Source organism: Ranitomeya variabilis, chromosome 5, assembly GCF_051348905.1.
Source record: "Ranitomeya variabilis isolate aRanVar5 chromosome 5, aRanVar5.hap1, whole genome shotgun sequence".
NCBI lineage: Eukaryota > Metazoa > Chordata > Amphibia > Anura > Dendrobatidae > Ranitomeya > Ranitomeya variabilis.
The window spans coordinates 246,267,903-246,281,474 of NC_135236.1; the positions used below are offsets into that span (position 1 = coordinate 246,267,903).

Consider the following 13,572-nt stretch of genomic DNA (forward strand, 5'->3'; position numbering starts at 1 on the left):
CGCCTAAACAGTGGTTTTCCCCAACATATGGGGTATCGTTGTACTCAAGCGAAATTGCCCAACAAACATATCTGTCCATTTTCTCCTTTCACGCTTGTGAAAATAAAAAAATTGCTGCTAAAAGATCATTTTTGTGACTAAAAAGTTAAATGTTCATTTTTTCCTTCAACGTTGCTTCTGCTCCTGTGAAACATCTGAACGGTTAATAAACTTCTTGAATGTGGTTTTGATCAGCATGGTGGGTGCAGTTTTTAGAATGGTGTCACTTTTGGGTATTTTCAGCCATATAGATCCCTTAAAGTGACTTCAAATGTGAGGTGGTCCCTAAAAAAATGGTTTTGTAAATTTTGTTGTAAAAATGGGAAATCGGTGGTCAACTTTTGACCCTTATATCTGCCTAACAAAAAAAAATGTTTTCAAATGGGCATAAAAATTCAGTTTGAAAATTGCAAAGTTTTCCAAATTTTCACGAAATTTCCATTTTTTTTGCTACAAATAAATGAAAGTTATATCGAAGAAATTTTACCACTACCATGAAGTACAATATGTTATGAATAAATAATCTCAGAATCGCCAAGATCCGTTGAAGCATTCCAGAGTTGTTACCTCATAAAGGTACAGTAGTCAGAATTGTAAAAATTGGCCTGTTCATTACCGTGCAAACTACCCTCGGGGGTAAAGAGGTTAAAAAGAGTTTGTAGCATCAATTGTGTTATAGAGGCCTGATAAATAGGCCACAAAAAAAGTTCTTCTTTTATTAACGTCATACAGTAAGGGACCTGACTTGAAAAATAGTTTGTATCATCTAGTGTGTTATAGAGGCCTAATCCTTGGTCCAAATAAAAAAATTTTTTTCTGTGACTAACACAATACAGCACGCCATATTTCAACTTTGAATTTACTGCAGCTGAAATTCAGCTGTTTGCAGAGGTGGTGCAGAGTTTAAAATCTAATTTTTGGTTGTTAATACTGTGCTCCTACCACACTATCTGAGCAACATGACTGGGAAAAAGTGAGACCGTGGTGGAATGAGACTTAGGCTTGGTGTTCAAGGTGTATGTGGGGTAGGTGGTAATGTTGGTGAAAGCACTAGTGAAGCAACGTCACGTCCTATGCAAAGACAACTGACCACTTATGTTACTGGACAGACTACACCACTACTTTTCTTTGGCAGTCTCAAAGCGGAACACCTTGTCGATGATGCCCAGAAAGAGCATGTACTTGAGTGGATGGCAAGTGCAGCTTCAAGTGGCCTTTCCTCCTCTTCCTCCACCTCAACATCACACCCAGTACAGTCCACATACAGTTAGGTCCAAATATATTTGGACAGAGACAACATTTTTCTCATTTTGGTTATAGACATTACCACAATTTAATTTTAAACAAAACAATTCAGATGCAGTTGAAGTTCAGACTTTTAGCTTTCATTTGAGGGTATCCATATTAAAATTGGATGAAGAGTTTAGGAGTTTCAGCTCCTTAACCTGTGCCACCCTGTTTTTTAAAGGGACCAAAAGTAATTGGACAATTGACTCCAAGGCTATTTCGTGGACAGGTGTGGGCAATCCCTTCATTATGTCATTCTCAACTAAGCAGATAAAAGGCCTGGAGTTGATTTGAGGTGTGGTGCTTGCATTTGGAAGGTTTTCCTATGAAGTAAACATGCGGTCAAAAGTGCTCTCCATGAAGGTGAAACAAGCCATTCTTAAGCTGTGAAAACAGAGAAAAAACCCATCCGAGAAATTGCTACAATATTAGGAGTGGCAAAATGTACAGTTTGGTACATCCTGAGAAGGAAAGAAAGCACTGGTGATCTCATCAATGCAAAAAGACCTGGGCGCCCACGGAAGACAATAGTGGTGGGTGATCGCAGAATAATCTCCATGGTGAAGAGAAACCCCTTCACAACAGCCAACCAAGTGACCAACACTCTCCCGGAGGTCGGCGTATCAATATCCAAATCTATCATAAAGAGAAGACTGCATGAAAGTAAATATAGAGGGTTCACTGCACGGTGCAAGCCACTCATAAGTGTCAAGAATAAAAAGGCTAGACTGGACTTTGCTAAAAAACATCTAAAAAAGCCAGCACAGTTCAGGAAGAACATTCTTTGGACAGATGAAACCAAGATCAACCTCTACCAGAATGATGGAAAGAGAAAAGTATGGCGAAGGCTTGGTACAGCTCATGATCCAAAGCATACCACATCATCTATAAAACACGGCGGAGGCAGTGTGATGGCTTGGGCATGCATGGCTGCCAGTGGCACTGGGTCACTAGTGTTTATTGATGATGTGACACAGGACAGAAGCAGCCAAATGAATTCTGAGGTATTCAGAGCCATACTGTGTGCTCAGATCCAGCCAAATGCAGCAAAACTTGGTCGTCGTTTCATACTACAGATGGACAATGACCCAAAACATGAAGCCAAAGCAACCCAGGAGTCTATTAAAGCAAAGAAGTGGAATATTCTTGAATGGCCAAGTCAGTCACCTGATCTCAACCCAATTGAGCATGCATTTCACTTGTTAAAGACTAAACTTCAGACAGAAAGGCCCACAAACAAACAGCAACTGAAAACCACCGCAGTGAAGGCCTGGCAGAGCATCAAAAAGGAGGAAACACAGCGTCTGGTGATGTCCATGAGTTCAAGACTTCAGGCAGTCATTGCCAACAAAGGGTTTTCAACCAAGTACTAGAAATGAACATTTTATTTAAAATTATTGAATCTGTCCAATTACTTTTGGTCCCTTTAAAAACAGGGTGGCACATGTTAAGGAGCTGAAACTCCTAAACCCTTCATCCAATTTTAATGTGGATACCCTCAAATGAAAGCTGAAAGTCTGAACTTCACCTGCATCTGAATTGTTTTGTTTAAAATTCATTGTGGTAATGTCTATAACCAAAATGAGAAAAATGTTGTCTCTGTCCAAATATATATGGACCTAACTGTATGTGGCACCCAAAATCCCCTTGCTTCCCCCCGTGTCCCAACTATCCAAATTTTCAACTGACTGCAAGGAACCAAAGATGGGTGATTTTTAAGAGCTATTCACACATTCTATGCCATGTTCATCAGAAGTGTACTCAAAAGCTCTGCAGAGTCAAGATGAGGAAATCTGCACCGATGCCCAAAATTCTTTAACTTGGATCTGGGTCAGAAAGAAGTACAGGGTCCCAACAGCATCCTGACACTTGTCATCAGACGTTAATCCCTGGGTGGAGGTGATCCTGATGAAACTCAGATATCTGAGGCTCATGTGAACTGTACTGCACTGTCAGGGCAAGAAAAGGAGGAGACTGACTCCAATGGCCAGGAATGTGATAACATTGAGGATGATGATGAGGTGTTAGATCTCAGTTGGCATGAACATAGAAGCACACAGCTGAGTCTGTCATCTGAGGAGGAAGATGAGGAGGTTACGTTGCACCACATCAACTGCATCTGCTGCTTCCTCCTCCTCTGTTACCATGCCAACTATTGAGACACATGTCTTTGACCGTAGAACCTCGGGTTCTTTACCTGATCAAGTCACTCTGACTGAGAGGCCACCTTCAGCTGTAACGGAAGCAGACATACTTGCTGTTTTTGACCAATCTAATTGAACGATCACACCACAAGTTTCTCAATCCACACCAACATCTCTGCCTGCACCTCTCTCATGGTCCAGCAGTTTGTCCGGTTCTGCTCTCTCATAGCATTGCAGCCAGCCCAAAGTTCCGCGGTTGTGGTCATGGAAAAGATTGTTTCCTCCTACGCATGACAAAGTTAAGAGGTTGAACTCCACCATTTCCAATTTGTTGGCCATGGAATTGCTGCATTTCTGCCTGGTGGATACTGACGGTTTCCGAAAGCTGATAGCCGTTGCAGTCCCCCAGTAACAATTACACATATGCCATTATTTTTCGAAGAAAGCTGTGCCTGCGCTACCTCAGCATGTAGCAGACAACACCACCCATTCCTTGACAAAATCTCTGTCTGCCAGGGTGCATTTCAACATAGACACTTGAACGAGTAAGCATGGCCAAGGGCGTTACATCTCGCTGACTGGGCACTGGGTGACTCTGGAGGCTGTGAGGACAGGTGCTGCTCCACAAATCTTAGATTCCCCAAGGCTTGCAGGCCAAACTTCTACATTTAACACTTCCTCCACTGCTTCTGCCTCCTCCTCTATCTCCTCTAGGGCCTCCACCTGTGCCCTTAACCTCTGCCTTCACGAGATACGTGTTCCAACAGTGCATAGTGAACCCCCATCACCTCCATACTGCGCAGCCAGGGCTCAACGCAATCAGGCAGTCTTAAAATTGACATGCCTTGGAGATAGCAGTTATGCAATTGAAGAGTTGGGGACAGCTCTCCAAGCTGAATTTGATCAATGGCTGTCTCTGCTGAATCTGCATCCAGGGAAGGCTGTGCCCAATAATGGTGTGAACCTTGTGGCAGTCCTAAGGTGAGGCCAGCTCACACACATGCCTTGCATGGCTCACGTCCTCAACCTGGTGGTGCAGCATTTTCTAATCCACTATTCTTGCCTGGGTGACCTGCTCCAGAAAGCACATAAGCTGTGTGCTCATTTCTGCTGTTCGCACCCCTCTGGTCATCGACTTGCATCAATACAGAGGTCTTTGTCCATGTCAGTTAACAGGTTGATATGCGATGTGCCGACACATGGGCACATGTTGCAGTGACTGTGGCAGCAGCAACAAGCCCTGACACAGTATGTCATGCCGCATAGCCCAGGCCAACACAGTACGGAGGTGGCTCATATCATGCTTAAAAAGTGGGCACAGACTAAGGACCTCTGCACCCCTCTGCACAGTTTTGAAATGGCTACTAAGATGGATAGCGCTGACGACGCCATCATCACCATCTCTATTCCGGTCATTTATATGCTGGAGCAGCCTTTGAATAGCCTGCGGGAGGAGATGGTGGTCCCAGAAGAAGAGGAGGAAGCAGAGGAGGCTGCGGAAGGGATAACATTGTCTCGAAGTTCAAGACTGTCGTCACACAAGCAAGTGCCAATGGAGGTTGTGTACTGCGATCGAGGGGGGCTGGTGATGATAGCAGATAAACTGTTATCGAAGGTGCAAGATCTGAGGAACAAATGGAGGAGGAAGAGGTAATGGGTGAGCAACTGTCGGGCAAAGAAGATAATCCTTCCCTCTCTGTTGGTTGGAGTTGGCTGGAGGGGACAGAGGAAATGAGCCTCACTGTTACCCAGCCACCAACACAGCATGGGCTCGGACCTCATGGTAGAGCCTGACATATGAGTGCCTTCTTGCTGCACTATCTACAACATGATCCCCATACTGTAATGATTAGGAATAATGCGGACTACTGGGTTGCCACTTTATTAGACCCATGTTATAAAACCAAATTTTGCCAAATGATTCCCGCCCTAGAAAGGGACCTGTGAATGCTGGAGTATCAAAACACGCTTTTATACAATCTTAAGAGAGCTTTTCCCCAAGACAGCAGTGAAGCACACAGTTCGCATCGCAACTGTAGACTTACAACCTCTGACCCGTGAATTAGTCAACGCCAAAACAGTAGCAGCAGCAGCGGTGGAAGTGGAAGTGGAAGAAGCAATTTCTGTGAGTACTTTGACACTTTTTTAGACCAACTCGTGCACCAGCACAGCAGAGTCCAAGTCTTACACATGGTGAACCAATGGAGTGGATGGTGTAGGAGTATCTAGAACTAAATATCAATACCATCTGGGAGGGTTTGCACCCTTTTACATTTTGGTCTTTCAAAATGGATGAGTGGCCTGAGCTCGCCTCACATGCCTTGGAGGTTTTATTGTGCCCGGCAGCCAGCTAACTTTCATTAAGATGAACAAGTCATGGATCTCCAAGAACTTTTGCTCCCCAATCACATACTGTACAGACTAGGTGATATTGCATTTTTAGTGTTTTGCATTAATGTCACATAACTGCACTCTGTGATATCTTTAGTGTTGCTTCTGTGGCTGCTGCTGCTGCTGATGTTAACACACATTTGCGGAAATGTGTACAGTCATGGTTGGTCTACATCTGCTGAGTTAGCTGTAGTGGAAGACGTGTCGGTCCCAATTATACTATTTCTATTCTTGTGAAAGTTATTCAACTTCATTGGTGTCAGGCCCTCATTTTTTAAAATCTGAACACTTCAAGTTGGCTGTCGATCTGCTGGATCGGGTGTAGTGAAAGACCTGTCAGTCCCTATTCTACTATTTCTACTGTAGGGAAATTGAAGCCACTTTGGTGGTGTATGCTAAAAAATTTTAAAAATGTGAACACTCCTTGTTGAGTGTCCATCTGCTGGATTGGGTGTAGAGAAAGACCTGTTGGTCCCTATTAGACTATTTCTACTGTGGTGAAATTGATGCCACGTCTGTGGTGTAAGGCCCTTGTTTCTTTAAATGTGACCACACCTTGTACAGTAGTCATCTGCTGGATTGGGTGTAGAGAAAGACCCGTTGGTCCCTATTCTACTATTTCTACTGTTGTGAAATTGATGCCACTTTTGTGGTGTCTGCCAATAATTTTTGGAAATGTGAACACTCCCGGTTAGGTCTCCTTCATGCATGATGCCTGTAGCAGTAGGCCTCCGAGCCCGTCAGGCCTCCACTTGCTTGCACTCAACGATCCGTGTTACTATCCTTAAATTTTTCTGATAATGGTAGTCTAGAAAACCTGAGTGTGCCTCAGCATGAAATCAGGTAGAGGTGTTGCATGTGTTATCAGGGCTCCCATCAAAGAGGTCCTACACTGATCCATCACCCACCTCGTCTTACTGTGATGTTCATTGTAAAACTGTAAATGCTGTCCCAGATCCCAATACCTCATGCCTGGCTGATTGCTGTAGTTCCATGCTGCAACTTGTACTGTGGGTAAATTAAGGCCGCTTTCCTGGTGTCTGTCCCTCATTTGATGTGTTTTGGCAGCATTTGGGACTGTTCTAAGGTATTGTGCATGCGTTTGTTTTTGCCTCCCATTGACTATAATGGTGTTCAGCTATGATCAGCTAACATTCGATGAATTAATCGGCAAATATTTCAAATTCGAAGAACGTAATCCAAATCGAACTTTGAAATATTCGCTCATCTCTAGACATAAGTTCCCTACACAATGCGGATTCTGCTGCCACTTTATATAACACCACAATAGCTGCAGCTCTCACACATACCAAAGCTCACAAAATCAACAGACAACCCTGGCACACCAGCCTGACCAAAGAACTGAGGCGGGCTTCCAGATTTGCTGAGCAGAGATGGAAAAGATCACACTGCTGAACAGTTCAGTTCATGCTAAACAGCCCTGGAATTTACAAGAACTGGAGGCTTTTTGCCAAGAAGAGTGGGCAGCTTTACCATCTGAGAAAATAAAGAACCTCATCCACAACTACCACAAAAGACATGGTATTAAGAAATGGGGTATGTAAACTTTTGATCATGTTCATTTGGATGTTTTGGGTTGTCATTATGATTTAAAAAAAGAAAACACAGTTGAGCACAACTGTATATGGAATCTTGATGTTCTTCACAATGTATTTATAATATACACCCTGTCACTTTAAAAATCAATGTTTCATGTGCTTCATATTTTAGCACAAATTATGCTTTTCCTTTATATTTAATGTCTCTATTGATGATCACTGAGATACAATGCATAATACTTACTGCTGCATGATACAATGACTGCCTTTTAATTGCCCATATACTAATCTTCATTGGCTGGTAGCTATAGTATCGGATATATGCCCATACTAATGCCCATACACAAAATAGAGGATAAACCACAACAGGAGGAAAAAAAGGAGGAAATAAACTCCACTATACTGGAAAAAGCACAACAGAAAACAGGCAAAAGTGCTTACCTGTCTTGGACTCAAATCAAATGCACTATCACGGTGCAGAGGGCCCAAGTAAAGATTGCGACTACACAGGTGCGGTAATACCAAATGAGACAGCAAGCCTACAATTAGGGATTGGCCGCTTGGCACACCAATGCAAATAAATAATCTGCAGCAGTGTTCACACAGAGTATGCACAGCATCTGGATCATAGCCTATTAGTAACGCCCTGTGGCGGGCTACCCAGTGCTAAATGTAATGCGTCCAGTGTGAACAGAGGCCACAACTTACAAAGCCAGCAGGGCCCAACTGCATCTCAAAAAGTAAAAGTAAAAAAGTGCAAAAGAACATATCAAAATATGTAAGGTATTAGTTAATATTATAGCCACAATACGTAAGCTGACAACCCATGTCACGGGTCCTCACGCTTGCCAGTCCTTATCTAACAGCAAAAACCAAAACAGTAGGAAAAAAAGGAGGAAAAACCTCCACTATACTGGAAAAAACACCACAGGAAAACAGGCAAAAGTGCTTACCTGTCTAGGACTCAAATCAAATGCACTATCGTGGTGCAGAGGGCCCTTTTCATACTTTTACTTTTTGAAGTGCAGTTGGGCCCTGATGGCTTTGTAAGTTGTGGCCTCAGTTCACACTGGACGCATTACATTTAGCACTGGGCAGCCCGCCACAGGGCGTTACTAATAGGCTATGATCCAGATGCTGTGCATACTCTGTGTGAACATTGCTGCAGATTATTTATTTTGCACTGGTGGGCCAAGCGGCCAAACCCTGATTGTAGGCTGGCTGTCTCAGTTCATATTATCTCACCTGTGTAGTCGCCATCTTTACTTGGGCCCTCTGCACCATGATAGTGCATTTGATTTGAGGCCTAGACAGGTAAGCACTTTTGCCTGTTTTTCGATGGTGTTTTTTACAAAATGGAGCATAAAGCGCTGATTTGGGGGCATTACTTACCATCTCTAATTACACTGCTGTTGATTAGTGTGCATGTGTCCGACGCAATGCATATTGGAGCATCACTTCCGATGCACGGAAGTCATGTGTGCGAGTCATTGACGTCATTGGGGATTTCCCCGTGACCCGCACCCCCACAATGGCGCCAGGAGGTGATGCAACTTCTGGCGCTCATTGTCCGACACATTCACCACACCTAATCAATAGCACTTACATCTGGTAGAGGTATATTTAAGGGGCATTGGGACACCTTACTACGGGCCCCCAGAGGAAGCCAAAGCAAAACAAGCATTGGGGCTGTGCGCGTGGTCTCACAAATCAGAATAGGGCTAAGAGCTCCTTACCGATGGGTGTATTTAGCCATTAGTAATACTGGTAGTGGGATTTAGGGTTTAACTACTTACAATGTGACCTGATCCCCATGAGTAATGGCTTAGGACACCGATCTTTACTATTATGCTGCACTGTCACCTTATGTAGAATTGTAATTCAGTTTACACTCTCCCTACCCTAAACCATATTTGTGATACTCACGCTTTCCCTCTTTTTGGTACCTGCTATCTGATTTGAATTACTTTGTTCCTTGATGCATTTTTTTATATTAATTGCTGCCTTGTATGTCTAATCGTGAATATAATATTTTTATATTTCATCTTGGACTATGTACTCCAATCCTTGTGTATGCAATGTTGTGCATTGTACAGAACTTTTAAAACAACATATTCTCTCATCCAGACAACTTCTACTTCAGGAAAGGCCTTGTATATTTCATTAAGACAGTGCGAAATCACATACTGCATCCATCACAACAGCATGGCTTCACAGAAGAAGAGTTCAGGTGATTATCTGGCCCCTTGCAGTCCATACCTTTCACCAATAGAAAATATTTGGAGCATTATGAAGCAAAAAATCCAGCACATAGGACCCAGGACTGTTGAGCAGCTAAAATCTTACATCAAATAAGATTGAAGAACATTCCGCTCTCCAAATTCCAGCAGTTGGTCTCCTCACTTCACAGACACTTAAATACAATACGCTACACAATGGTAGACATGGCCCTGTTTCAACTTTTTTGAGATGTGTTGTTGCCATCAATTTTTAAATGAGTTCTTCAGATTAAATGGAAAAATGTCTTACTTTCACCTTCTAATCTTTTTTCAATGTTCTGTTGTGAATAAAACTGTGGCTATAGTGAGAGTTCCAAATATTTGCATTTGTATTTTATTTACATTTTATTAAACTTTTTTTGAATTGCTGTTATACATGCACTGTATATAATGAAAGACAATTTTTTAATTTCATTTTATCTGACTAGTAACTGTTAATGATTTGTTAGACTATTTCCAAGGCACAAAACAGTGAGCTATACTTAACTTGTCCTCTTGCAAAATGCATTTATCATATTAAAAACAATTATTGACATGGCAAACAACATTAAAGTAAAAATGTTCTGTGCTCGTCTACATTTCTGAGTGGTCTATAATACCAACTCATTTTCACTGTGAAGTACAATACATATTGATAAGTTTTCCACAAACTGGACCTCACTTTCACCTGCCTCTCTTCCTTATCTAACATCTCTAACTCACCTCTCCCAAGGTTTGACCTCAACATACTCACATTCTCATCCCTCTCCTTTCTAAATGCACAATCCTCATTAAACAAACCTGCACACCCTTGCAGAAATCTCAAACAGCTTGATTTACACTCACTTTCTAAGTCCCTTCTTCCTCTTGCAGTCAATGGTTACTTGCAGGATGTAGATGCTCCTGTCGCTTTATATAATATCACAACAGCTGCATCTCTTGAAATGGTTGCTTTCCTCACACATACCATAGCTCACATAATTAATAGGCAACCCTAGCACACCAGCCTGACTAAAGAACTGAAGTGGGCTTCCAAGGTTGCTGAGTGGAGATGGAAAAGATCCCATTAGAAAGAGCACTTCGTCACATACAGTCCCTCACCAATTTCAAGTCTACACTCACTGCTGTAAAACAAACCTACTTCTAATCTCTCATATCCTCCCTGTCTCACAACACTAAGCAGCTATTCAACATTTTCAATGATGTCTTCCATCACAGAGCATCTCCTCCATCTCCGCTGAAGACTTTGCCTCATTCTTCAAGCAGAAGATACAACATCAGAAAAAGCTTTGGCCTACAATGCTCACAGACCCTCCTCATATCTACTCAGCCCTCTTCTTCCAAAACCAGTTTCTCCACCATTACAGATTAACTTTCCTCTCTACTCTCCAGATCACATCTCACCACGTGCGCTTGATCCAATCCCATCCCACCTCCTCTCAAGCCTCATCACCGTCTTCATCACAATCCTAAGGCTAGTTTCACACTAGTGTTTTGAGGAGCTGTGGACTTCCTCCGTGAAGCCCCGCACTCGGCCGCACCTCCGCCGCTAGCTCTGCCTACTTCTGCATGTGGCCGGCATGCGGCAGGCGTACCTATCTTTAACATTAGGTACGCAGGTCATGCCACTGTATGCGGATGCTTCCGCATGTGTCGTTTTGATGATGCGGAAAAAAAAAAGAAATTGCTACAAGCTGCGTCCTACACTGGTCGCCGCATCGTCAAAACAACGCATGCGGAAGCATCCACATACAACAGCGGCACGACCTGCACACCTAATGTTAAAGATAGGTATGCAGGCTGCATGCCGGCCGCATGCAGAAGTAGGCGGAGCTAGAGGCGGAGGTGCGGCTGAGGGCGGGGCTTCACGGAGGAAGTTGGCAGCCCTCCGCAGCTCCACCAAACCCTAATGTGAAACCGGCCTAACACATCTCTTGAACCTATCACTAACAACTGGTGTATTTTCCTCATGCATTAAACATGTATCAATTACGTCCATCTTGAACTGTCCTCCCACCTCTCCTTCTGGTCCTTCTTTGACTAGTTACAATCTGGCTTCAAACAGCATCATTCAACCAAAAGTGCCGTAACTAAAGTTTCCAATGACCTACTAACCACCAAAGCCAAGCCACGCCACTCTGTACTCCTCCTCCTGGATCTGTCCTCTGCCTTCGACACAATGGACCATTTCCTCTTACTATAGATACTCTCATCCCTTGGCATCACAAACTTGGCCCTATCTTGGATCTCTTCATACCTAACAGACTGGACATTCAGCGCCTCCCACTCACACATCACCACTTCATCTTGCCCCCTATCTGTTGGTATCCCCCAAGGTTAAGTTCTAGGACCCCAGCTCTTCTCCATCTACACCTCCGGCCTGGGAGAGCTCATAGAGTCCTATGGCTTTCAATATCATATTTGTGTTGATGACACACAGATCTATCTCTCTGGACCTGATATCATCTCCATACTCCATAATTGTAGAGTATATATACAACAAATGTTAATTAGGTTAATTGATTAGTTACCTAGAAAAAGCTGCTGGCCGGCAATGAAACAGGGAGAAAGCACATCTTGTTAGTGTCTGTCTATAGTCAATAGTCAATTGAAAGTAAAACCGCGCATACGCAGAGAGTTCCACGTTGCGCATGCACAGTAGCTCTGTAGAGTGAATAACCCTAAAAGCGCAGGCCCCAAAAAAATGAGACGCTCGTGTGCAATGGCTTAGCAAAGCTAGGATCAAACCACGAGCGCGTGAGGTATTTGTACGCGTATGCACGGTGTTTATGCAGAACCAGGAACATTGAGAGAGTGAATCCAACAGATTATATTGGGAATACACACAGATTGTAGTAACTTTCTTTTTTACTTCTAACATGGAACTGTGAATAAGCACGGTCTCTAATATGATATTCTGACCATGCCGTATTTTTTAGTAATATATTGTTGCTACCCAATTGATTTTCTTTGTGAGCCATATTATACTTATCTCTATGCTTTGAGGGGATGTTTTGTGGGCCGTCACTGCCTCTATATTATGGCATGACTAGCATATGTATCCTTGGTGGTTTTTAACTGTTTTTAACGTTGTTGTTGTTGTGTCCTGTTAAATTGTTCTTTTTTGGATCTGATAATAAAGCATTGTCTTTCATTTGTTGCGGGTGGTCCCATTTATGTTTCCATGTTTTTTTTCTTTCTATTTCACATGGAATAAATGGCGCTATAATAATAAATAATAATAATTTATTTCTATGTCTATATATCCTAAACATGTTTAGTACTTTATCATCTACCCCAGATTGATGCTGAAATTATATGAATCTACAAAACTACAATATTTTTTTTACTCACGAGGAACTGTAACACCATAGACATTGGCTACTTCAATGAAATCCAACATTGACACAAAATTTTCCACTTCTGTTGTTGCCACATTTTCCCCTTTCCACCTGGAAAACAACATGTTACATCAACAGGCAAAACTTAAAATTCAGTTATTCCTTGTTATCAGTGTACAATGATGATAGATCTTGACTAGTGTTGAGCGATACCGTCCGATACTTGAAAGTATCGGTATCGGAAAGTATCGGCCGATACCGGCAAAGTATCGGATCCAATCCGATACCGATACCCGATACCAATACAAGTCAATGGGACTCAAGTATCGGACGGTATTCCTGATGGTTCCCAGGGTCTGAAGGAGAGGAAACTCTCCTTCAGGCCCTGGGATCCATATAAATGTGTAAAAGAAAGAATTAAAATAAAAAATATCGCTATCCTCACCTCTCCGACGCAGCCTGCACCTCAGCGAGGGAACCGGCAGCGTTGTTTGTTTAAAATTCGCGCTTTTACTTGGTTACGTGAAGTCCCGGCTTGTGATTGGTCAGGGCG

At 42.8% G+C, this 13,572-nt stretch overlaps 1 protein-coding gene across 3 annotated transcripts in view; it reads right to left on the minus strand.

The window, feature by feature from the left end:
• The window catches only part of LOC143775621 (long-chain fatty acid transport protein 2-like), a 255,858-nt gene that overhangs the window by 42,899 nt on the left and 199,387 nt on the right, over positions 1-13,572 (minus strand). For all 3 annotated transcript variants that reach the window (XM_077263967.1, XM_077263968.1, XM_077263966.1), the window contains one exon: positions 13,033-13,130. In XM_077263967.1, the coding sequence (XP_077120082.1) occupies positions 13,033-13,130 (98 nt within the window). The remainder of the gene's footprint in view (positions 1-13,032; positions 13,131-13,572) is intronic.